Source organism: Sminthopsis crassicaudata, chromosome 5 (assembly GCF_048593235.1).
Source record: "Sminthopsis crassicaudata isolate SCR6 chromosome 5, ASM4859323v1, whole genome shotgun sequence".
NCBI lineage: Eukaryota > Metazoa > Chordata > Mammalia > Dasyuromorphia > Dasyuridae > Sminthopsis > Sminthopsis crassicaudata.
In genome coordinates, this window is record NC_133621.1 from 196667191 (window position 1) to 196694546 (window position 27356).

Here is a 27356-nt window from a genome sequence, read left to right on the forward strand (position 1 = left end):
TGCTCATCTGAAACCTTATGCTTAGCTTGGTCCCATTTTTATATTCTTTTCCCAGCTGGCACTACTTGCCCCCATATACCTCATCCTTGTCTCCCCTTTCCAAAATCTTGTAAATCCAGAGGTTTGGGAAGATGGCATACTGATTACCCTCAGCGCAACCTTCATATTCATATGTCATATTCCATAGGACCCCACAAAACAATATCTTTTCAAGCCCCATCCAGAACTGTGGCCATTCTCTCCATTCCCTATCCAGTCACTTAGAAATTGATGATTTTCCTTGGTGTGGCTGCATGTTGCCAGCTCTAGATATCCTTTTTTAGCTCTATTGCTGTATCCCTCTATGAAGCCACTTGTGGACATTAGGTAGCTCCCTCCTTGAATGGGGATTCTGTCAGGAAACATCACTTTGAGATCTAAAGGGCCACCTTTCTTCAGTGCCAACTTTAAGCTCCCCGACCTTGCCAAACTCTTCTATTTTTATGTTGTTATGTGTCCTTGTCCAGTTTGCAGGCCCTGACCCTTGTCCTGTGGTGGACTATTTTTTCAAAGCTCTTAATCTGGTCACTTCTGGCTGGCCTTCCTGCTTGTAGCAGCTAGTACATGAGGCTTTCAAGATAGATCTTGGAAAACCTCTTACTGTCTATACCCCATTTGTGTTCAGTGCATCTTCAAGGTAAAGGGATCTTAGAGGCTGTCTAGTAAGCACCTAATTCCTTGACCTAACCTAAAGATCTGCTCTATCCTCAAATCTGCTACATTATTTTCACTCTTACAGAACTCTATGTAGATTCCATGTCCTCCATGCTCAAGGGGCTGGAAAGAACAAGGCCTCCAAACCTCCTGTGGGCCCCTTGTTAAACAGGGTCCTCAAATTATGGACTTCCTCACCATTGTACAGCTCTCCTTGTAGATTACTGTCTTGCATTGTTAAGGGACTCCAGATTGACAACTTTTGAGTGTCCCATGGCAGTTGGCTTGCTGATCAGGCTGCCTAGAGCACTGCCCAAGGGCTCTTTTCCATCTTCTATCTCCCAAATCACCCCAGGGGTCTCCAAAGCATTAGGAGTCACATTATCTCCACTCTCCCTGATACTCTCAAACCTCTGGAAAGGTAGAGCAGTCTAACCAAACCTCCCACCTGCCTTCTCTGTAGTAGGATAGCTCTGCCTGAGCATCTGTTAAACGTAGCCTTTTTGATCTCCTCTATGGGAGATCCTTTAAAATGCATCATAATTAGAGATGGCCCCTGAATCAGGAACTGTGGCTTCTTGCTATCTCCTTGCTATTTTTAACCCTTTTTATCACTTCTTCGTGGTCATCTATTGGGACTGGTGCAAGGAAGGCCCATTGACAATCATGAGCTGTCCTCCTATTAGGGTATGGTTTTTACTCACTAGCCTGACTCTCCATAGCTCCTTTCATGCCTTATTTCTACTGGCCAGTGCCACCAAATACCTTCTTCATCTTAATCTCCTGTTGGCTCTACCCTGGCAATCCTAACTCTATAAGGATAAGTCCCATTTCACCCTTTGCATGGGGTGAGATTAACCTAAGTCTCACCAGCTCCCCTTTTAAATACTCAGACTGCATAATACCTGAAAAAGATAATCTTCATGATCTAAAGATCTATATAGGCCTTATAGATCTCCCCACTGAGGTAGATAACTCGGATTCACCTTCCTAGGACCTAAGACACTCCTTACTGAGATCCCCCATGTTCTCCTCTATTCCTTGAGGAGTCTCTCTCATTTTATTTTTTTTAGCGAATCCTAAAAATGGGACTCTTATGAGCAATGTCTCTACAACTTTGGCCGATATCTGCTCTTCCTGCATTCCTGCTCCCCCCAGTCCCTATCGAGAGTGCAGATAGCTTAGCTGGTCAGTTCAGATTTCCCAACTTAAAGTCTTCCTTTTGAAAGGTTCCATGGATAAGAATTCAGTTCCTCCCACTTGCCAGGGGAAGGTTAAGGGGATAGGTACCATCTCAATACCCACTACATCCTGGGTAAATGAAAGAATCTTGTCAACAGCACTTTTGCCCGTAAACATTCTGTAGGGTTAAGTCTGCAATGCTCATTCCAACAGTCACTCTACCCACTCTTTCTTAAGAAGGTCTAACTAATGAGCAAAGAGTAAACATCTCCCCCTTGTGCCCTTACTTTTTTCCTGGAATACCCTCTTAGACCAACCAGTCCCCTGGTATTGCATGGTCCCATGCTGCTTTGTATGACAATAAAAGCTTTTCCTTTGAGACTGCAGTCCCCTGTCCAGGTAATTCTTACCAATTGAACTAGTCTTCCTCTGTACCACAGCATCTTCTGCCTTCATGGTCTTTGGAGTAAAATGTTCTCATTTGCCCATTCTTTTGGAGGAAGTCTTTTTATCCATTGAATCTTTAACTCACCTGTGGTTTGGTGGATTGGTTGATTTTGGTGAGGCAATTGGGGTTAAGTGACTTGTCCAGGGTCACACAGCTAGTATTATGTGTCTGAGGCTGGATTTGAACTTGGGTCTTCTTGACTCCAAGATAGGTGCTCTGTCCATGCAGCCATCCAACTGCCTTATCGCTTATGTATTTTAAAGCCTATTAGTTACCTTCAACCTGTCTCAGCCCACCTCCTGAGATGTTTTGTTTTGTTTTGTTTTTGTTTTTGTTGTTGTTATTGTTGTTGTTTTAACCAGCATTTGCCTGCTACACATTCTATTGCTTCTTGGAACCATTCAGGATACAATGAATAAAAAAAGAAAGTTTACAATAATAATAGTTGATTTCATAGAGTGTTTAAGGTTTGTAAAGCATTGTTTGTAACTGTGTTCAAGTTTTTGAATGGTTATCTTATAGGAGAGCTTAGATTATCCCATTTAGCCTCATAAAGAAGAACCAACAGCAATGGGTGTAAGTTGTATTGTTGGAGGGAATTTCTCACACCAATAAAATTATGCGCCAAGATAAATTTTAAAAATGTTTATTTTTGTCTCCTATGTCTTCTTTCATCTTAATCTTATACCTATACCTTATAGGTTATACCTATTTCTCTTAAGCAAAGTTATGAAAGATCACATTATATTAAAAAACTTGTATATCCATTTGGAACTTCAAGATTGATCTAAACTGAAAATATTTTTGAATTGAATTTTTGTTTTTATTGGGTCAATTCCTAACTCTACCAGTTTTATATTATTGCTCTTGTCTTTCAACAATTCCAACAATTTGGAGGAGGTGTGAGAAAACTGGGACACTAATGCATTGATGGTGGAGTTCTGAAATGATCCAAATATTCTGGAGAGCAGTTAGGAACTATGCCTACAGGGCTGACAAGCTGTGCATACCCTTTGTTTCAATGTTGTCTCTCCGGGTCTATATCTCAAAGAGTTCATAAAAGAGGGAAAAGATCCACATGTGCAAAAAAATTTAGGAGCCCTTTTTGTAATGTCAAGAAATTAGAAATTGAAGAAACGACCATCAGTAGTGGAATGACTAAGTTATGGTATATGAATGTAACAGAATATTTTTGTTGTATGAGAATGATGGACAGGCTAATTTCAGAAAAGCCTGGAAATAAATGAACTGATGTGAAGTAAAGTGAGCAGAACCAAGAAAACATTGTATGTAGGAATTAGATTATGTGATGATCAACTGTGATGGACTTGATTCTTTTGAACAATGAGGTGATTCAAGGCAATTCCAATAGACTTTTAAAAATTTATTAAAGTTTTTTTTCCCCCCAAAACATATGCATGGACAATTCTTTAACATTAGCCCTTGTAAAACCTTGTGTTCTGATTTTCCCTCCCTTCCCCCCATGCCCTCCCCAGATGGGAAGTAGTCCAATATATGTTAAACATGATAGAAATATATGTTAAATCCAATATATGCATACATATTTATACAATTATCTTGCTGTACAAGAAAAAATCAAATCAAACCAGAAAAAAAAAAGTGGCAGCAGCAGAATAAAATGCAAGCAAGCAACAACAAAAAGAGTAAAAATGCTATGTTATGAACTACATTCAGTTCTCACAGTTCTCTCTCTGAGTGTAGATGGCTTTCTTCATCACTGAACAATTGGAACTGGTTTGAATCATCTTTTGTTGAAGAGAGCCACATCCATCAGAGTTGATCATTGTATAGTCTTATTGTTGCCTTATATAATGATCTCCTGGTTCTGTTCATTTCACTTAGTATCAATTCATGTAATTCTCTCCAGGCCTTTCTGAAATCATCCTGCTGGTCATTTCTTAAAGAACAATAATATTCTATAATGTTCATATACCATAATTTATTCAGCCATTCTCCAGTTGATGGGCATCTATAACATACTGTTGTCTCCAGAAACTGCCGATTGCTCTCTGGTCTAGAGACTTTTTCCTCCAGAGAGCCACCTCAAGTCTGGCCCAGACAAGAGACTCTCTCTCTCTCCTCCAGAGAGCCGCTCTAACTCTGACCTAGAACAGAGACTCTCTATCTCTGGAGTGCCACCTTCTTTTATTCTCCCAGAGAATGGGCGTGGGATAACACAAGGGCTTCTGGGAAAAATTACTTCAACCAATGAACTTGCTCCTCCTAAGCATGCAAGCTCCTCCCCCAGGAGTTCACAAGTAAAACTCCTAGTAAAGGCCGGAACTAGAGAATTGCCAAGTACCGACTTAGCACTTAGTAAGAATCTAATAGGCATCCACTCAGTTTCCACTTTCTTGCCACTACAGAAAGGGTTTCTACAAACATTTTTGCACATGTGTGTGGGTCCCTTTCCCTTCTTTAAGATCTCTTTGGGATATAAGCCCAGTAGTAGCACTGCTGGGTCAAAGGGTATGCACAGCTTGATAACTTTTTGGGCATAGTTCCAAATCGCTCTCCAGAATGGTTGGATCTGTTCACAGTTCCACCAACAATGCATCAGTGTCCCAGTTTTCCCACATCCCTTCCAATATTCATCATTATCTTTTCCTGTCATCTTAGCCAAGGTGTGTAATGGTATCTTAATTTCCATTTCTCTGATCAATACTGATTTGGAGCACCTTTTAATATGATTAGAAATAGTTTCAATTTCTTCATCTGAAAACTCTATTCATGTCCTTTGACCATCTATCAATTGGAGAATGGCTTGAATTCTTATAAATTTGAGTCAATTATATATTTTAGAAATGAGGCCTTTATCAGAACCTTTGAATGTAAAATTTTTCCCCCCAGTTTTCCAATAGACTTTTAATGCAAAGATCCTTCCCCATCCAAAGAGAAAACTGTGGAGACTGAATGTGGATCAAAACATAATATTTTCACTTTTTTTTTTAAAATTTAGTTTTGTTTTATTGTTTTGTTTTGTTTTTCCCCTTTTAATCTGATTTTTCTTGCACAGTATGAAGAATATGGAAATGTATTTAGAAAAATTGCATATGTTTAATCTGTCTTGGATTGCTTGCTGTCTTGGGGAGAAGAAGGGTTGGAGGAAACGGAGAAAAATTTGAAACAAGGTTTTGCAAAGTTAAATGTTGAAAACTATCTTTACATGTGTTTAGAAAAAATAAAATACTATTAAATTTTTTTTAAAAACCCAATTGTTCTAACATTCACCATTTCCTTCTTTTATCATCTTTGCCAGATTATTGGATAAGGTAAAACCTCAGAGTGGTTACAATATACATTTCTCTTATTAGTGATTTGGTACAGTCTTTTATATAGTTGGTAGTTTTTAGTTCTTTTAAGAGCTGTTTGTTTATATCTATTGACCATTTATCCATTGGAAAAAATCCTCTTGGTTTTATATCAGTATTGTCTCTTTTCTTATAAATCACACTCTCATCAAAGGTATTTTATTCACATTTTTATGTCTATATGTGTGTATGTATGTGTGTGTGTATATATATATATTTATATCTATGTAACTAAATATATATACTTGACACCTTCCATTATCATTGCTAACTTTAACCCTAATAAACTGAACAAAATAAATATTTTATACATGTAATAGCTTTTCATTTTCACACATTCAAAATTATTTTATCTTTTCTGTGTGATCTCTGTCCCTTATTTGATGAAGACTTCACTTATCTGTAGCTGTGAAAAACTAACTGATCTGGTTCTCTTCTGGTTTTTCTGTGCTAAATCTCTTAATATGCAAGGCATATATTCATTCTATAGTGTTTATTGTAAGATACTGAATTTAGGGGCAGCTAGGTGGCGCAATGGATAGAGCACCAGCCTTGAATTCAGGAGGACCTGAGTTCAAACGTGGTCTCAGACACTTAACACTTCCTAGCTGTGTGACCCTGGGCAAGTCACTTAACCCCAGCCTCAGGGGGATAAAAAAAAAGATACTGAATTTAAAACTTAATTTTTGTCACCTACTTTCCAGTTTTTCTGGTAGTGCTTTCAAATAAGAGATTATTTCTCAGTTTATATACTTTGGTTTTTCAAGCAGTGGTTTATTGATTTCAACAGCTAACTCTAAATTTCTGCCAAACTACTTTCTTCTTTTCCTGACATTCTCCCATTCTCCTAAATTGTCTGAGGTTTTTTTCTTCTGTACTTCTTTTCTAATTTTTTTTAACCACTAGCAAATATTATTTATGAATAGTACTTTATAATATAGTTTATGATTTTGTATACTATGGTCCCTTCATTTCTGCATTTTTCCCCCTGTAATTTGCATTATGTATTTGGACTATCTGTTCATGTAAGGTAATCTGGGAGCCAGAGAGCAAGATAAGTGACATCATCAAGAATGTTCTAATCTACCTGGCTAGGAAAAAAAAGTGAGTTTAGGAAAGTAATTACTACTTTACATGGGATCATTGATGATGGCATTAAATTATTTGGGAATCTGCTAAAAGCAGTCCTTAACTTTTGACTTTACTTAATTATAATTTTATCCTTCAAAAAAATGGAAGAATGAAAGAATTATTCTGGGTTTGATTCTCACTAGGTTCCTATGATGTAAATGAAGACACATTCGTGGGAAATATTTATTTTCAAACTTTGTGACAGATTGTCTTTGAGTTTATTTCTCTAACGTGCAATTTCCATTTTGGAAGAACAGAAGTCAAAAGGTTCAGATAAAGCATAGGTTGGATCCTATGGATCCAGAATCTTCTGGGAAAGCTTGCTGTGAAGAGATATGTGAAACTTTTTAGAATGAAACTTTTTTTTTTTTATTATATATATATATATATATATATATATATATATATATATATATATATATATATATATATATTTTATAATATTATCCCTTGTATTCATTTTTCCAAATTACCCCCCCTCCCTCTATTCCCTCCCCCCGACGACAGGCAATACTATACATTTTACATGTGTTACAATATAATCTAGGTACAATACATGTGTGCGAATATCATTTTCTTGTTGCACAATAAACATTAGAATCCGAAGGTACATGCAACCTGGGCAGACAGATATTAGTGCTAACAATTTTCATTCCCCTTCCAGTGTTTCTTCTCTGGGTGTAGCTACCTCTGTCCATCATTGATCAACTGGAAGTGAGTTGGATCTTCTTTATGTTGAAGATTTCCACTTCCATCAGAATACATCCTCATACAGTATTGTTGTTGAAGTGTACAGTGATCTTCTGGTTCTGCTCATTTCACTCAGCATCAGTTGATTTAAGTCTCTCCAGGCCTCTCTATATTCCTCCTGCTGGTCATTTCTTACCGAGCAATAATATTCCATAACCTTCATATACCACAATTTACCCAACCATTCTCCAACTGATGGACATCCATTCATCTTCCAGTTTCTAGCTACAACAAAAAGAGCTGCCACAAACATTTTGGCACATATATGTCTCTTTCCGCTCTTTAGTATTTCTTTGGGATATAATCCCAGTAATAGCGCTGCTGGGTCAAAGGGTATGCACAGTTTGATAACTTTTTGGGCATAATTCCAGATTGCTCTCCAGAATGGCTGGATAGAATGAAACTCTTAAGGCATAAAGGAGAAACTGCTACTGTGAAGGAAAAAGAGAATTTGAAAAGAATGATTGGATGCACCAGAAATTCTTTAGATGATTTAGAATTGCACAGCCAACTTATTCATATTCACTCCAGTTTCCCATATTAAGGAGATTTGCTTGCATATCAGTCATATTTTCTCTTGCCTTTTCTAGCAGATTACTTCCTTAGTTATCCCAACTCTTTCTAGTCTTCAGCCTCTTTTTATTTACTGATTATTTCCCTATTGCCTTCAAAAATGCCTGTCTTCCTTTAACCTTTTTAAAACAAAAACAAGAAACCTTTCCTCATACCATATTACCCCCTCAAGTTATCCTCTATTTCCTTTTTTCAGGTAAACTCCTAGAAAAGGCAATCTACACTTCTTGCTTCCTCCTTTTCATATTCATTCCTCAGTCCTATTGCATTCTGGCTTCTGACCTCATAACTCAAATGAAACTATTTTTTCAAAGTTGCTGGTGTTCTCTTCATTGGTAAATTTTTTGGTCTTTTTTTTTTTTTTTTTTTTTTTAAGTCCTCCTTTTTTGCTTATCTGCTGCATTTGATACTGTTTACCATCTTCTCTTCCTGGATAGGCTCTGGGCTTTTGTGACACTACTTGTTCCTGGTTCTCCTTCTACCTATTCAATCACTCCTTGTCACCCTACTTTGCTGGCTTATCCATCAGATTACACACATTACCTCTAAATTTTTCCTAAGACTCTGTCCTGGCCCTATTTCTCTCTTTACATTCCCTCTCTGACTTCAGGGCTGGTGCTCTATCCACTGCACCACCTAGCTGCCTTCTACTCCTCCTTTTTTTTTTTTTTTTTCCTAATGAATTTTATTCTTGATCATTTTGATGTTTGAGTGTTACCTTACCTTGCTGTTACTTAATCTACCTCCTTATCCCCTTCTTTCCTTTCCCTTTTTATCCCATTCCTATTAATCCATGCTTCTTCTACATTCCCACCTGTTATCCTAATTTCTCCCCTTCATATTTCTTAATAAATGCAGATTTTTATACTTGTCTAGAGATGTCTCTTTAATCCATTCCTAATGTGATAGGATTCCAGAACTGCCAATCCTCATTCCCCATCTGATTCTTGTGTCATTTCTTGCTCTTATACCTCATATAACTCATAACAATTACTCTTTTTTAAAAGAAACATAAATTACTCCTTTTACCTTTTCCTACCTGGTTTTGCTTTTTAGAATCACATCATACTCGGTTCTACCCCAGTCTTTTGAATTACCCAATTGCTAATGACAATCTTAGACATAAGATTTATATTTACACATATAAAACGTTTGTCCTTATTGAGTCCCTTCAAGTTAATCTTTGATGTTCACCTTATATTTCTCTTGGATAGTATGTCAAATTTTTTTATTAAGTTCAGGGGTGTTTTTTTTTTTTTTTTTTTTTTTTTTTAAGCAACAATAATGAAAGTGTGGTAATTCATTTAATGTCCTTTTTTTTTTTTTTTTTTTTTTTTTTGGTTCAGGATTATGCTTAACTTTGCTGCAACCTTAGTTCTTTTGTTTTAATATAGCTACCGCTAAATCTGTGTATTCTAATTGTGACTCCATTATATAGGAAATTTTTTTCCTTGTTGTTCCCTTGTTTTGGAGGTTTTGAAATCTGGTAATGATGTTCCTTGTAGGATCCCTTTCAGGTGGTGATTGGTGAGTTTTTTCTATTTCTACTTTCCCTTCTTATTCTAATAATTTGGGACAATTTTCTCTATTATTTATTATATTATATTATAAAAATATAATAATATTTATATTAATAACAATATCAATATATTATATTATGATATAAATTTTATTTAAAATAATTATTTTTGTATAATTATTATATAATTGATATAATTTTTTCAAGATATAATAATAACTATTATTATATGGAAGTCCTATTATTTTTATTTTTTTGTTCTTGATCTTTTTTCTTCTTGATCAGTTCTCCAGATCTGTTGTTTTTCTTATAAGATGTCTCACATTCTCATCTATTTTTTCATTCTTTATATTCTGTTTTGTTATTTCTTAGTCGCTTAAAATCCAAGTGGCTTGCCCTTGCCTTTGCTCTAGAATCTTTAAGAATCTGGATCTCCTTTTCTAATTGGTTGACTTTCTTTGTATAATCTTTTTCTTTCCTAGATAAATTTTTTAAAGTTTTTCCTTAATCTCTCACTTGATTTTTAAGGCTTTTTAAAGTTCTTACATGTTTTCTTTTTTAGACAGGTAACCATCTAATGTTACTCTTTAATATAGGAGAGGCTGTTTTTATTTCAATATCTTCTTTGAAGATGAGCCTTGATCTTCCCTATTCCCACAGTGATTTTCTGTGGTTGGGGCCTGTCATTTATCAGATTGTTAGTGTAATCACTTCTAGTCCTAAGGGATGGTGTCTCTAGGCTCAGGTCCTCCTTCAGTTCTCCCCTTTGGCCTGGAATCCAAACTAAGAACTCCATTCTCTTATAACTAACTGCCTGGAGCCACCAGCTTCCCTGCCCCACTGTGCTTGCATTACAAGCTATGTCCTGGTTCTTTCTCACTCAGGACTGCATCTCAGCAGCACAGGTAGGCTGATATTCCTTATCATCGAAAGTTCAATGTCTTACAGAATCTTCCCTGACTCAGACCCCTTGACTTCTCACACTGTCTAGTAAGTGAAAGTTTTTGTGGCTAGAGCTGAGACTGCTTTCCAACACAGATAACCCCAGGACTTTCACTGTTTGCTGTTGGAACTAGCCTGGGGGTACAAACTTTTGTCCTGATATCTTTTTTTCCCCCCCAGATATTTTGATTGCCTTAGGAGTACTATTCTTTTACTCCAACTCTTATTTGTTTTTAACAATTTTGTGTTTATCTGTGTTGGAATTTTGTCTTGTTTATGGGGGAAATCTGGAGAGTTTGGGTTTTTCTGACCTATTCTACCATCTTCCCAGAATTCTTTCCTCTAACTTTTTCATTCTAAGTAGAATTGGAAACCGAATCTTGATTATGTGGTTCTCATGATACAATGAGTGTATTATGAGGAATTTCTTGAAATAAAAAATTTGTTGATAAAACTTATCTGTTAGCAGTCTTTATCTGCAAATGTTGTTCAGAACATCTTATTTGTTTGTACTTATTTTCTTTGTTTCCTAGTATCTTATAGTTGAGAGACATAATTTCTGACTACTTAATCATTTTATTAATAATACTAGCATATTACCATTAATATGTGTCAATGGTACTCTTCAATGCCAAAGATGAGTTGTGGTGATAGACTTGCAATTTAAGTGTCCTTGGAAGAGTAGATATAGATATTCCTGAACATGGCAATCCATTCTGAACCTATTATAGTCTGAAGTAGACATATTTTAATGAAGTGCTGGGGTAACATAGAATACCTTACTTATAGAATATCCAGCCTGGGCAAGCTATTCAAAGAATTTATCCCCTCCATACAAATACTACAAATACTTGTATAGTATACTAAGGACTTCCCCATCAAGGTGGGATCTGAAGAAGATTGAGAAGTTAATTCAGTCTCATTATCGGCAATATCCTTTAGAGGTTAAGCCTTGAAATGGAGGCTTTAGGGGAAAAAAAGAGATCTCTAGACTTCTCCAAAGTATTGGTTGTTAATAAGTCAAATCCCTCAAGTGACATTACATGATGTATTGATGCTTAGACTTGGAGTCCTGTCTTCTTATAGCCTTATTTTGAAGAAATCACTTTATGAGGACAGCTAGGTGGTGCAGTGGATAGAGCACCAGCCCTGAATTCAAGAGGACCTGAGTTCAAATCTGGTGTCAGACACTTAACACGCTCTAGCTGTGTGACCCTGGGCAAGTCACTTAACCCCAGTCTCAGGAAAAAAAAAAAAAGAAATCACTTTATAAACTATATTTTACTGTGTAAATATGAACTTTCATTATTGTAGCATCAGCCTTGTAAATCATGTTAAATCACTTGATCTGCTTTATTTGCAATATTGTATTGCAATACATGATTATATGCAAATTTTACATCTCTGAAAGCAGAGAAAATATCAATAGCCTTGCTTTAAAACTCTGAGGTCCTCATTTTAATGTCATTCTTAGCCATTATCCAAAGCATACTTGTAGTATGATAGGTGATGCTTTTTTACATTGTATAGAAATAAAATGTAGGTATTTCTAACTTTCCAAAAGTTAACCTACCCGAGATATTTCTTGGTGAGTCACATTTTTCTATTGATTCTATACATAAGCAGATTACTTATTTACATAAAATAACATTTTTCTTGGAGTATGGATGCTATAGAGTGGGATATCAACATGAATTCTTTCACAGTTGCTGCAAAATATAAATGTGGTTGTTTCATTTTTTCTCCTTTACAAAAAAAGGGAAGTATTTCTCACAGAACACCTTTTTCTTTTTGTTATATTACTGTTGGTATTATTATTTTTTTTTTTGCAAAATCAAGTTTATGAGAAACAAAAAAGCTTTTGATAAACTGTTTCTTAGAGACATGAACTCTCTGTGCTTTAGCGAATAAGTTAATTGGAGCAGCAGGGATTGGAAATGTATGGTGGAAAGTTAGTTTAAAAGTTAACTGGAGAGATGTCTTGTATAATCACTTTTCTCTCTAAAGAAAAATTCTATTTATTTTTTGTGAAATGGTGATGTTGCAAATTTCATTTGGGCTTACATATTGTTTTTCCTCTTATTTAGGAAATGCATCGGAGGTTTGAGAATGCTCCTGATTCTGCTAAAACAAAAGCTCTGCAAACTGTTATTGAAATGAAGGTGAGATTCACGTTTTCAGTTGATACAGAATACTCTCTTTTTAGAGCTAATAAAAAGGAAAACCTTACAAATTTACTAATGAAGGGGGAAATTATTACCATTTGGTTAAAAATAAAGGTTGAATTATAAAATATTTTAAAATAATGCAATTTTGTTATTTTTTTGATATAGGTGGTAATTAGATTAAGTTAAAAATGTTACACAAGCACTTAATTATATTAATAATAACCAATATTTACAAATTCTTTGTAAAATTTTAGATTTTAATACTATATACTTTTTATATAGTATCTCTTTTGATTTAAATGAATGGATTAGAATATTCATGTATTTGTCTTATTTCCCAAGCTGATTTATGAGATTCTATATATATTCTATGGTAGAAAGAATGATAAAATCATCTATTCCAACTGTGTAATTTAAAGAAGAGAAATATGAGGCATGGAGAATTTAAATGACTTGCCTTTCTCTTAAAGAGCTGGAATTTGAACATAGGTCACCTGACTCCAAATTCAGTGTTAATTTTAAAGCATCATCTCAATTATATGTAGCCTTCAACTTTTGTAAAAAAACAAAAAACAAAACAGAGCCAAAGCTGAGCACAATTCCTGTTCACCCTCTTAATACATATTCTTTGATTTGGGAAAATGTTTTATAGTTGACATATCAGTTTTTTCATTAAATAATTGAATACTGTTATATTTTAATCTTTTGTTTTGAAAAAAAATTTAAATTGATTAATTAGTGCTATCCATGGGGAATAATTTCCTAATCAGTGATATATTTATTTTAGTCTGGCCTTTTATGGAAATATCTCAGATGCATAATTAATGGAGCGTGGAATTAGAAGATTTGCTGGGAAGTCAAATAGGAGTAGAATTGAATATGGGTTTCTTTAAAAAACAAAAAATCTTCAAAAAATGATTCTATTGGCCTCAGCTTTAACTTTTTCACCATCCACTACAGGTTGGAGGTACTAAATTATTGACTATTAGAATGCAATCTTTTTATTGTATAGATATTGAATCTTAGGTTCATTCTTGGGGTTCCATAGAGCCAGATTAAAAATTCTGCTAGTATTTTTTCTGTTAGCTTAATTCCTTATTGCTCTTTAAAAAAATCCCTATAACATTAATCATTTTTAAATTTATAATTTTCATTTTTCCTATATGTTTGCCAGATTTGTTATTTGTCATTGTTATTGTGATAGTTAACTTTTCTTGTTTTGGAGTTTGGAATATGCAAGGTTTTTTTTTTATTTTTTGGGGTTTTTTTTTTGTTATTTTTGGGTTCTTTTTGAGTCAATGTGTGGATTCTCTTTAGCTTGCTGCTTTGTTTTTTGCATTCAGGAGGGGTCTGGGCTTTTTTTTTTTTTTTTTTTTTTTTTCTTTTCCTCATTGTGTCCATGGTGGTATGTTTAAAAAATTTTTTTTTCATTTGTCATGGTTCCTGTAGTGGGACAGTTAAGCTTTCTTTGCATATTTTGTTTCTTAAGTCTGTAGTTTTTTTGGCTTTTATGGAAATAATGTGTTCCTTTAACATTGTTGCCTTTTGGTTCTCTTCTGCCTTATGACAGTCTTTTAATGTTAGAAATATGTTAATCTATCTTCCCTTTCTTTGGAAAAACTCAATTGTGAATCAGTTTTTTCCTAATGTGTAAGTTGAGTTTTTAAACTCTGCCTTAAGAGCTATAAAGTAGCTTAACCATATTGCTCATTTCTTCTTTTTTGATTTTCATTTTCTTTAATCATTCTAGAATATCTTATTCTATATTCTGCTAAGATTCCTTAAGATCTTGTTGCATAAGGTTTTTCACTTTCCTTTGTCATATAATACTTGTTAAAGGAGTTATGTAATCTAATTTTAGGATCTTCTCTATTGAGTTATTTTCTCATGCTCCAGATTTTTATTGAATTTTCTTCCTCTCCAAATCATTTATGTTTTAGCTTTTTTTGTTATTACCCTTTGTCACTCACTTTCTGACACTTTTCCTTTTGCTTGTGGTAGTACTTTTAGGAGTAAGTTGTAGAGCTGCCTCAGCCTTTCTACTTTTGGGGATTGAGTATTTTTATGCCTTTGTCCCTGTCCTAAGTAACATGATACTATTTAACCACTAAAAACATAAGACTTCTTACTGGATTTTAATCCCATTTCCTTTTAGCCAGTTTAGTCATTCACTCTGGTCCACTTGCTCTTTCCTTTTTTAGCTCTCCGGGCTTTCTTTGAAATAGCTGCTGCTTTAAAAAAAAAAAAAAATCAATTTTACAATTAATAAAGGTATTTTATTTCCCACCTATCCTATTGGAAAAATAAGAAAAACAAAATTATTTTAAGAAGTATGTGCAGTCAAGTTATTAATTCCCACAGTGACCAAAAACATCTTATTTTGTACTCCAAGTTCATCATTTTTCTTTCAAAAAGGTAGCTAGCATGCTTTACCACTAGTCTTGGTTGATCACTTTATCAATCAGAATTTTTTTAAGTCTTTAAGTTGTCTTAGCAGTGTAGTGTATAAATAATTATTCTTTTGTTCTCTTCAGTCTGCATTTAGTTGTGACTGATTTTTTAAGTGTTCCACACAATATACTCTCCAAATTGGGGTGTCCTTAACTTAAGGGTTATCCCAGGCAGAACACAGCATACTTCCCCTCTTACCCTTTCATCTCCAGTGTGACTGTGCAGAATCTGTTGCTTGTTTTGGGCTGAGGCATGGGCACATTGTGGAACATACTAGAAATAATCTCTATAGCAGGAGGGCATCTGAATGTGGGCCTAGGGACAAAACAGCTGGCCATTTTGTGCATTCCTGCCGAAAGCATTGGAGGCTGATTTGGGAAAGGAATAGGGTGAGTTTGCTCCTTTAAGGATTGACACTCTTTAATGCTACTTCATATGGATTTTACTTTTGTCTCTTCTTTACTTTCTATTATATGGTTCCAGCTGTAATTCCTATTAGATGTGACATAATTCTTTTTGGAGTCTCTGCGGGTTGAGAATTAGTGGTGATTGAGAAATTGCCTCCTCATATTGTTGGTTCTTATCATTGTTGACACTAATCATGTCAGCACCACAATAGGATTCATATTTATATTCATTTAGTCTGAAGCAATTTATCTACCAAGATTAAGAATTTGAGCGACAATGATATATGTTTTGAGAAGTTAATAGTTATTTAAAAGGAAATTTCTAGTGATGAGAGCTTTATTTAGTTTGCTACAAGAAGCAACTTGCTTTTAATGAACTAGAAGCTGTCTCTTCACCCAAAAATTTTAGATACAGAGTTCAGAACCTTAGTGAGCAGAATTTGTAATTACATCATGGTCACTGCATACTGTTTTTCGGCAAAGATTGAAACAGTTTTAATTGGAATGGTTTTGGGAGTTGCTATTATGTTTCTTTAGATATAGGGAGGTAATGAATTGATTCAGAATTTTTTTTTTTAACATCAGAGCATGTTACAATCTTCTGCTTAAATATTTAAACATATATATAGTCCTTTAAGTTGTACACAGATATTTTCATCTTATCCTCATAACAAACATGGGAAGAAGATATTGTTACCCATTGGACAGATGAAGAAACCAAGGCAGTGAACAGTTAAGTGACTTGCCTAGGGTCACTAAACTGTTGTCTGAGACTGGATTTGAACTCAGATTTTTCAGACTGGGTACCAGTGTTCTGTGTGGTGCATATATATGTAATTGCTTAATAAGTGATTGTTGATTGACTAAGCAAGAGATAAGGGAAAGGTTTTCTTGTAAATGAAAATCAAAAGATACATTGTGAAAAATCTGATTTGATTACCCTTTTTGGAGGAGTGATTCAGCTTAATTAAAGTAGCATCTATTAAATAGCTATTGTATGTTAAATGAGAGGCAAAATATAGTGGCTAAAAAGTTGGCCTCTGAACCTGGAAGACCTGGGCTTGAGACCTGTCTTTGGTCATATCACTTAATCTCTCAGATGCCCTAGACAGCTCTTTAAGAATTTGAATTTCAGAGAAGGCAGCACTTGCTTTGTAGGAGGTGATTTGTTACCTGGGAATTTCTAATAAAAATGAAATTACAGAACTCTGTCCCTTGTCTCTACGTGTTAGTTCTCATCCCTATTCTAAATAACATCACCTCTTTAGTTTCGACTTCAACCTTGTTTACCACCTTAAATTCTTCCTTTTGTTGTTCTGTTTGATAATATAGTTGTATTTGCACCAAAATCCTCATCTCCTCAGATGTTCTAAGCCATATTTCTTTTATTCTGAAATTGTGGAATATGAGTATTATGATTTTATACAGTAAGAAATTATGAATCTGGGATGTTTAGTGAAACATAGTAAGACATATAAACTGATACAGAGGTTAGAAGGGAGAACAAGAAAATGAAAACATTCCATTGATCTTCATTTAAAAAAAAAATAACCCAAATCCTACTACTTTATTATTTTTGTGAAATGTGCCATTCTCTATTTATTTGTATTTTTTTTTAGCCCTTATCTGTGGATAATTTTAACCTTTTATTTTTCCAAGTTAATTTTATTTTATTGCGAAGTATCTCTGGTGATTTTGTTGACCCCAATCCATCTACTAAAGTGATTTTCTTTAAATAACCAAGTCACTTTCTTAAGTCACCATATGATTCCCCTAGTCAGAAAACTCTAGTGGCTTTTTTTTTACCTATAAAAGCAAATACAAACTCCTCTGTTTGGCATTTACAGCTCTTTATAACTTGGTGCCAACCTTTATTACCTTATTTCACATTATTTTTCTTTATACACTATAGTCTTTGGGGGCAAAATGATTTTTTGAGTGTTCCTTATATTTGACACACCATCTCTTCTTTTTGTATCTTTTCATAGACTTTGTTTTTTGTCTGGATTTTTTTTTTTTTTTTTTTTTTTTTTTTTTTTTTTTTTTTTTTTTTTGAGACATTGTGGTGCAGTGGAATGAACTCTCTGATTATTCACAAGAGACCTGGGTTTGACACTGATTGCATGAATATGGTCAAATTACTTAAACTTTCTGACCTTTTATGGTTCCCTCTGTAAAATGAAAATAGTAATACTTGTAGTACTTAACTCATAGGGTAATTGTAAGATTCTAATGGCATATAAAGCCATTTCTGAATGGCTTTATGAATCTTAAAATTTCTATGTAAATTTCAATTATTACTGCCTTCCTTGCCATTTATTCATTGTATTTTCCTTCTTAGCATCTAGCTTGGAGGTCTTCACAGAGTAGGAATTAATGTCTTCGTTGTATTCAAATATGATGAATGAATTCTGCTTGTTAATCTATTTAAGGGATTCTTAATTTGACTTATTTTAACCACATGACTGTTCTATTCCTGTCAGGACTCAAAAATATCCTCCATGGAACGTGGGCTCCGAGATTTGGAGGAAGAAATCCAGATGCTGAAATCCAATGGAGCTTTGAGCACAGAAGAACGTGAGGAAGAAATGAAACAAATGGAAGTATATCGCAGCCATTCCAAATTTATGAAAAACAAGGTAATGGGATGTCATTTTCAATCTCCCTAAACAATTTACTTCATTGGGTAGAACATAAGATGTCTTCCTTACTGATCAAAGAGAACAGTTCTATCCTATTTTTATATTGCTTCAGAAAAGCATAAATATTAATTTCAGGCTCTGAAACTAACTCAGTATTGAGGAGAGAATTGCTGAATGGATACAATTATTAATTGATGTAATGTATTAATGTGTTTTCAAATAAAATTACCCTCATGTGGCTTAGTGTACATTTGACAAATTCAGCATTTCTCAATTTTTTCAGTAGATTTGGATTGACTTAGAAACATGTCTACCTGTGCTTTCCACAGTTTATAAAACAATATAATGTTTTACTTTTCTTGTGAATTATTACAGTGCTCAATAGGCTGGAATAATTTTTCTAAGGAAAACTACAAACTACATCCTCTTGAGAGGAAGTTTCATTTAATGGGTAATTTATCTCCATTCTCATTCTGTCTAGTTACTGGAGTATTACATAACAAAATAGGTAGTAACAAAGCATACCAGTTTTCAGTCAGTGCAAGCATGATTTTATTCTTGCTTAAGGCCCAAACATTCCACTTTGATTGATCTAAATACTAGAAGACTAATTAGAATGATTAGCTAGTTGGAATTTAAAATATTTGGGAATGAATTAATGACACAAAGCAATTGGAAAGCAGAGTTTTTCTTTGTAGAGTCTGATTATACCATTATAATAGTTCCCCATTTCTATTTTTTCATAAAATATAAATAATCATTAGATCCAAGGAATCTTTCTGAAAAAGAAAAAAAAAAAAAAGAAACAGAAAGAACACAGAAAGACTTGTGTCTCTCCTAAATCTTGCTTTTGGCAAATCTTTTGTTCCATATTACTCACCCCCATCTCCCTGAATTTAATTTTTTTTTTTCTATAACAAATTTTTTTTTCCCCTTGTGATATTTGTATTCTCTTGGCTCTTCTTGTTGCCCCTACCTTAACTATGTCACCCATAAGTAGCCTAGAAATATATAATTATGATTTGTTACCTTATATATCAAATAAATTAATATTTATAAAAGTGCTTAGTACAATGCCTAGTATGCAGTAGGTAGCTAATAAATGCTTATTCCCTACCTTCCCTCATTTTATACTAATTATAAATGTGTTTTCAATCATTTTTGAATTTAAACATTTATAGTTCCAGTTTTTTAGTAGTTTTGTTTTTATAACCTTATTTGGAAGGAAAGGTAATTGCAGTTATTTATGTATTGGTGAATAATCAGTGCAATTTCATATCATTTTTTGATAAATCCTTTCCTAAGATCCCTTCAAATACTAGTAAATGAGCAGAATAGGCTTGAGTGTTTTTTTTTGTTTGTTTTGTTTTGTTTTGTTTTTTAACTTTTTCTTTATAATTTTTCTTAATTTGAATTCCTGCCCTGGCCTTGAAACAGATAATTAGAAGATATATAAACTGATTGAGAAATGAAAAAAGAATAATAATGTCGTGACAGGTAGAGCAACTGAAGGAGGAACTAAGTGCGAAAGAGACTCAAGGGGAAGAGCTGAAAAAGAGAGCGGCTGGTCTCCAGGCTGAGGTCTTTGCCGTAAGATTTATCTCTGTGTGTGCAGTGACCCCTTCCTAAAGTGGGACTCTGCTAGCTCTTGGCTTTCTGGGTGGTTCATGCTTCATTTCTCTTGTGGTAAACAGCTGTACCAAATATTAGCACTAACCAGCCTCCTCTGCTTTTTAACCAATGTCTGTTTCAACCAGCTGAAAATATGCTTAGGGAACCTGTACATGGTGATTTGATGTTGGTTTTTGTGAGATTCCTTTAAGGGTGTTATGAATCTCTTTTCTTCTGAAATTTTCCTGTATATAAATAGTATTGAATAATTGGGATTTCTCTTGTTTTAGATGCAAAAGCATGGATATTTCATGCTTTCAGAAATTTCAGTCTATCTCATATTAAACATGATAGACATTTGAAATTATCAAGCAAAATATTTTCCTTGCTTTGTGATCATTAGTTTACAAAACTCCCATTAGATTTTAGTTACCCAGCATTATTTTCCCTATAGAACAAGAGATTAAAAAACTTAATCAGGTTGCCTTGAATTACAATAGTAAATGAAGGACAACTTGGGGCTGTCTATTGCCTTTTTGAAATAGACCATAATTCTAATCACAAAAACTACTTAAGTTAAAATGTTTGGGAGAAGCAGAAAGAATATGAACTTTTTTTTGTTTGTAACAAATTATCAAATAAAGAATTGTAGGGCTTAGAAGTCTAATTTTCAGACTTAACCAGATGTACAAGAAAATCCTATATTGTCTTGAGAAGAAAGATGATTAAAAATTATTTTTTTTAATATTGCGTTTTTTCCTTTTGCTTTCTTTTTTCTCCTGTTTTAAAAAGGACCATTAATGATATTTAAAATGTATGTAATAATTCAGATGACACAAAACTGATTATAGTTCTTTTAGGTCCCCTTCTGTGTCTGTTTTTTTCTTTATGTATAGGTAGATGTGATTCATAGAAAAATCTAGAGCAACAAACCTAGACATAAGAACTATTCCCATTTGTCTTTTCATGATACTATTAACTCTATATTGTGACTAGTTACTGATCTTTATAGAAATAAAATGCACTTACAACATACTTTCTACTAAAGAGAGGTAGTTAAAAGTAAAACATTCCTAGAGCTTTCTTTAATTTTTATTTCATTCCCTTTATTAAAACCCACGTTTTGAATGAAAGCAAAATGCACTTAAAATATTATTTTAAATTTTTTTGGTCTTTTTATGCAAAGGAGAGGGTAATAAGCACATAAGATTTCTGTCTGGCTTTATATTTTAAATATGCAAACAGATGGGATTGGAGAGATCAGGTAATTGCTTAACTTAATAATGGAAATTCAGAGGAGAATAAGATACACTCTTTCTATTTGGTTTAATTTTATCCTACAGTAGACATAAGTTTCAAATTGTAATAAATTATTGACAACCATGCTTTTTACTTCATTATAATTTTTCTTCTCTTTTTTATGAGAGTTACTTGATTTAAAAAAATTAGTGGTATTTAAAATTTTTAAAAATACTTTCAGTATAAATACTTAAGTTATCCATATTTAAAAGTAAATGAGAAAAGCAAAATTAAATTTAAATGTAAAAAATAAATTTGAAATATACCAGTTGGGAATGAAAGAGCTGCTTGATTTCCCTCTTTGCTGCATCTTTTATAAGCCTTTGTTTCATATTTTGGGATATGTGAATGTCTGGCCTTGCTACCTTGATTTGCGAAAGAGAAAGGTGGTGGTATGATGTCTATTGATAACCTCTCATATCTTATATTTAGTTAAGATTTCTTTTTTATTCCTTTTATATTAATTTTCTTGGCAAGTAGACGGAGATAAAAAAAAACTCAGACTTAATTAGTTTTTTTTTCTAATCTTTTAATGGGTTTCAACAGAGAAGAATTACAGGTGGTGTTATAGAAGGATCATTTGGGCTTGGACAGAGAACATCTGATCTGATTCAACTTCTGTTTTTATAGTTTATTAGCTGTTTGGTTCTGGCCTCTATGAGTTTTAGTTTGTTCATATTCATATTCATCATATTCAGAAGGGGGTGAAAATGCTCACTCTACCCATGTAGGTATTTTGGTGAAGAAAGTAATTTGTAAAGAATAATTATGTAAATCCAAGTTATATTTTTGTTTATAGAATAATTTTGCAGGACATATTTTTATTTGCTTTGATATTGCAGATTACTAATAAAAATTACATTTAATTTCTGTCTTGTGATTTGTAAAATATTCTGATCGGAAATGATTATCTTTTCCCTTTCTTTCTCATTGAATTTCATTTTCTTCTCCAGATTGGTCAGGTGAAACAGGAACTGTCTCGAAAGGACACAGAACTCTTAGCCTTACAGACAAAGCTAGAAACACTTACAAATCAGTTTTCAGATAGTAAGCAACACATTGAAGTGCTAAAGGAATCATTGACTGCAAAAGAGCAGAGAGCTGCCATCTTACAGACAGAGGTAAATCTTCTTGTTGATGTTTTCATATTGTTTCATTTGCTCATTGTAACTTTTTAAAAATTTATCTATTTGTCTTAAGCAAGTCATTTAATTTCTTGGCATCTTAGGTTCTTCATCTGTAAAATAGAAAGGTTGAACTAATGGCCTCCAAGGTACTTTCCAGCTCCAAATATATGTTCTTCTAATCCCCGATCGGTGTCAACATCTAGCCAGGCTAATTATTGAGTCTCATCCCCATTTAGTTGGCCAGTGAGATTTTGAATTCTTTGGTCTTAGTAACACATTAATCAAAACAAATTATGAAGTGACCCTTAATGTTGAGTTTTTCCCCCTTCTTCTTTTGCATTAATAGTTGCCAGAATAACAAAAAAAAGGAGAGTGGTAAGAACAATAGTTTTTTAGACTATTTGTAAACATTAATATATCTGTTGAAATGCTAAGTGTAAAATGCTTATACATTGACATAGAAGGTTATTTATTCATTACTAGAGGAACAAAGCCATACCAATGTCGATCATCTTGGTATAAAAGGAAATAAGATGGTGTAAGGAAGTTCCAGGTAAATGGAAGGATTGTTCTGAGATTCTCTTTAATGTTTTTCCTATAATATTGTTTTTATGTATATCTTTTGTTTTTATGTCACCACCATTTAAAAATTTATGCCTACCCTTTTCTCTGTCCAGCAACCCAACTTTTGTAACAGATTTTTAAAAAGGAGGGGGAAAAAAGCAGTTTAGCTAAATCAATCATCCAATATGTGATCCCACGCAAGAAGTATAAATAAGAGTCTCACTGTGAAGATAACTAGATTGTATTTGCCAAAACCTCTTACAAGAATGACTGCATCACAAGAGAACTGTACGGATCTGCACACATATATTGTATCTTAAGATATACTTTAAAATGTTTAATATGTATGAGACTGTTTGCCATCTAGGGGAGGGGTGGAGGGAGGGAAGGGAAAAGTTGGAACAGAAGTAAGGGACAATGTTGTAAAAATTACCCATGCATATGTTCTGTCAATAAAAACTATTAAAAAAAAAAAAAGAATGACTGCATCAGAGGAGAAGGAGAAATTTGAAGTTACAAAGGCAGGAGATGATCCTTGAAGAGACAAACTTCTGGAGAAGATGAGTATAAAAAGGATCAAGGGATTAAGTATAGGGTTTGACAAGTAGAAGGGTCATCTTTTACTCAGACTAGATCAAACAAAAAAGGAAGAATGACGTTAGAGTGATTTTTAAGGGTAGAGTTGAGCAGAGGGAATTAGAGAAAAACAGTCTTAATTTTATTTATTAAGAAGACTGAACTTCATATTTTTTCCTTCTGTTCTAATGTAGCACAAATTAAAGTATATCAGAAAAAAAAAAAAAGAATAACTGCATAAAGCAATTCTGAGAAGAACTAAAGGTTTTCTCTGCTAAATTGGGAAGCTCCTTAGTGACTCAGAGGATTGAGTCAGAAATACCTGAATTCAACTCTGGCTTCAGACTCTTGCTGACCGTGTGTTCCTGGTAACCTCTAATTTTTTTTAATTCACTGGAGAAGGAAATGGCAGCCTGCTCCAGTGTCTGCCTAGAAAACTTTTTGGACACTAGGTTTCATGGGGTCATGAAGAATCAAACACAGTTGAATCAGTTGAACAACAAGAAGCCATGTTAAACTTTATAAAAATTTAAATTACTTAGACTATACTGTAAATTATGTAAAGTGATATGCTAAGACTTTCATGTGAGTCTAAAGGGAAAGAAAGACTATTTGTTGGAAGTGTGACTTTGGGTTTGAAAGGATAAGAATTGGACTAGATGACATAAGTGGTTCCTTCTAATTCTTAAATTCTGTGATTTTATGATATAAAGAAATCATTAGAGTGAGGAGACAGAAGAGACCAGAAGCAGTCTGAGTTTACACATACTTGATCTCTTTGCCAAGTAGAGATGTGGCAAGCCAAGGATAATTTAGTTTACGACATACAAAATCCAGCTATCATCTGTTAGGATAAATATTAAAGAAAAATGTAAAAATATGTACAACAGACACATTCTTCTCATTAATTTTTTTGTCTTGGAAACTATAATTACTTTCCTTAAAAATTTTTTAAAATTGTAATATATTTTTTCTGGTTATACATGTTTATTAATGTTTAAATACACCTTTCTTTATGAATCATATTGGAAGAAAAAAACATCAGAGCAAAATGGAAAAACCATGAGAAAGGAAAAAAAAAACACCAGAAAAAAGAAGTGAACATATTATTGTGTAGATTTACATTCAATCTCCATAGTTCTTTTTCTGCATGCAGATGGTATTTTCTATCCAAAGTTTATTGGGATTGCCTTGGATCACTGAATCACTGAGAAAAACCAAGTCTTTCATAGTGGGTCATTGCATAATCGTGGTGTTACTGTGTACAATGTATTCCTGATTCTGCTTGTTTTGATCAGCAACCAGTTCATGTAAATCTTTTCAGACCTTTCTAAAAAGAGCTTGTTCATCATTTTTTATAAAACAATAATATACCATTATCTTTATATACCACTATTTATTCAGCCATTCCCCAATTGATGGGTCTACACATTTTCCAATTCTGTTGCCAGAAAAAGAGCTGCTACAAACATTTTTGCACATATGGGTTCTTTTCTGTCCTTTTCTTAAAAAATTTATAAATATACAAAAGGCTTATTATTATTTATCTATTTTAATTTTTAATATAGTAATTATCAGTAGATATAATTCCCATAAACAATAAAAGCTCTTTGGTATTCTCAATGTTTTTAATAAGGCATAGAAGTCCTAAGACTAAAAAGTTTGACAACTATTGGTTGATTCATATGTATTTATGACATCCAAAGGTTACTGGAAAATTCACAAGTGGTAGTAGGTATGAGAAGGTGATTTGACTAACAGTTGGCCTACACCCCATGATGGTCTTTGAGAATATTTAATGATTATTTTGCTTGTTTCCACACTCTCATTTCAAAACCAATCAACAGATAGTTTTCAACATTCACCCTTACAAAACCTTGCGTTCCAAATTTTTTTCTCCCTCCCTTCCCCTTACCTCTTTCTCAAGGCCAGCAAGTAATCCAGTATGTTCTAAAATGTACAACTCTTCTATACATATTTCCTGCATACACATGTTGTACAAGAAAAATCAGATCAAAAAGGGAAAAAAAAATTGAGAAAGAAAACAAAAAGTGAACAACAACAACAAAAAGAAAAAATGCTGTGTTGTGATCCACATACAGTCCCCACAATTCTGTCTCAGGATATAGATGGCTCTCTCCATGACAAGATCATTGGAACAGTCCTGAATCATCTCAGTGCTGAAAAGAGACACAGAACAATAATATTCCGTAACATTCATATACCATACTTATTCAGCCGTTCTCCAACTGATGGGCATCCACTCAGTTTCTAGTTCTTTACCACCACAAAAAGAGCTGCTACAAACTTTTTTGCACATATGGGTCTTTTATCTTTTTTTATGATCTCTTTGGAATACAGGCCCATTAGTGACACTGCTGGATCAAAGAGTATGCACAGTTTGATAGCCCTTTGGGTGTAGTTTTAAATTGCTCTCCAGAATGGTTGGAATAGTTCACAACTCTACCACTAATGTATGTGTCCTTTTTTTCTTTTTCTAATTAATTTGTCTTGTAATATTCTCTAACATTTGAGACATAGTGTTACTCAAAATTAAATTTCATTGAGAAGATCAGAGATTGGAAAAATGAAGAGGTAATACATACTTATAAATCTTGCCTATAAATCAGCAAATTTGATGTTACATGAAGAATTTTGAAAGAAATCTGAATGTTGAGTGAGAATCTGATTGTGCTGTTGGGGGGGAGATTACAGGAGAATGGGAAATTTTGGAACTCAAGTTCAACCCAAAAAGTTCATAGCAAAACAGTTGGAAAAAACATTTCATAATTTGAATGAATTTTTTTTCTGTGTTGAAAAGATGAATCAAAATATTTGAGGAGTTTGAAAAGTTAAAAGATTAAGAGGAAGTAGACTCTTGAAGGTGGAGTAAAGGCAGTGACTCACCTGAATCCCCCAAATTTCACTTCAAACAACTTTAAAATGATGCCTTAAAACAAATTCTGCAATGTCAAGAGCAACAAAGGGACAGAGTAAAACAATAAATATTCCAACTCAAAACAGATAGGTCAAAAGAAAAAGTCTGTCTTACTGGGGTAAGATAGGAAGTCAGTCTAGTGCATACCACACCTGGACATCAGCAGGGCAGCAGTGAGGTCTTACCACATGCCAGCAGAGTAGCAGTGAGGCCCTTGTTCCTGCGCAAGACACTCAGTAGTATGGCATGCCTGGTACAAGCTTTAGGGAGAGTCAGGCAACTGGGGTCAGGAGATTACAAGGACCCTTTATGGGCAGAGAGTGCGGGACTCTGTTGCCTTGATTCTGGATTGCAGTCCCAGGGTGAGGAGGAGAAATAGCACCACAGGAGAGTGGGGTCCTGGTCACAATTCCAGGGCAGTAGAAAATATTTGAAGTTATTCACAGATCAGAGTATAGTCCAGAAGAGCAGTGATGATGCTTTTCCTTATATCATACCATATTAAAAGAAAACTTATGAACTTGAAAACAATAGAACAAAAAATCTGAAGCTTTGGATGGTACCCTTTTTACTCGAAGGAGCAGAGACCACTTTTAATATAAAGTTAAAAGTCAAGACATAGGTTGGAAAAATGAGCAAACAACTGAAAAACACCTGACCTAAGAAAGTTACTATAATAACAAGGGAGATGGAAACACAAACTCAGATGAGGAAAACATTGTCAAAATGGGTACATGCAAAATCTCAAAGAAAAATGTGGATTGGTCTTAGGTTCTGAAAGAACCCATGAAAGAATTCAAAAAGGATTTTTTTAAAACACCAAATGAGGTAGAGGAAAAATTGGGAAAACAAATGAGAGTGATGCAAGAAATAACAGTTACAGAAACAGAATAGGCCAAATGGTAAAAGAGATAAAAATCCACTGAAAGATCTTTAAAAAGATAGAAAAAGATATGCAAAATTTCCAACTTCTTAAAAAGTAGAATTGGCCAAATAAAAAAGA

The 27356-nt window shown here is 33.8% G+C and overlaps 1 protein-coding gene across 12 annotated transcripts in view; it reads left to right on the top strand.

Moving 5' to 3' along the window:
- ERC1 (ELKS/RAB6-interacting/CAST family member 1) overlaps positions 1-27356 on the top strand; it is a 327147-nt gene that overhangs the window by 80836 nt on the left and 218955 nt on the right. For 7 of the 12 annotated variants that reach the window (XM_074269366.1, XM_074269372.1, XM_074269373.1 and 4 more), the window contains exons 4-7: positions 12658-12732; positions 18080-18235; positions 19736-19828; positions 22102-22269. In XM_074269366.1, the coding sequence (XP_074125467.1) occupies positions 12658-12732; positions 18080-18235; positions 19736-19828; positions 22102-22269 (492 nt within the window). The remainder of the gene's footprint in view (positions 1-12657; positions 12733-18079; positions 18236-19735; positions 19829-22101; positions 22270-27356) is intronic. The other 5 variants (XM_074269371.1, XM_074269375.1, XM_074269377.1 and 2 more) reach the window with 2 other exon arrangements.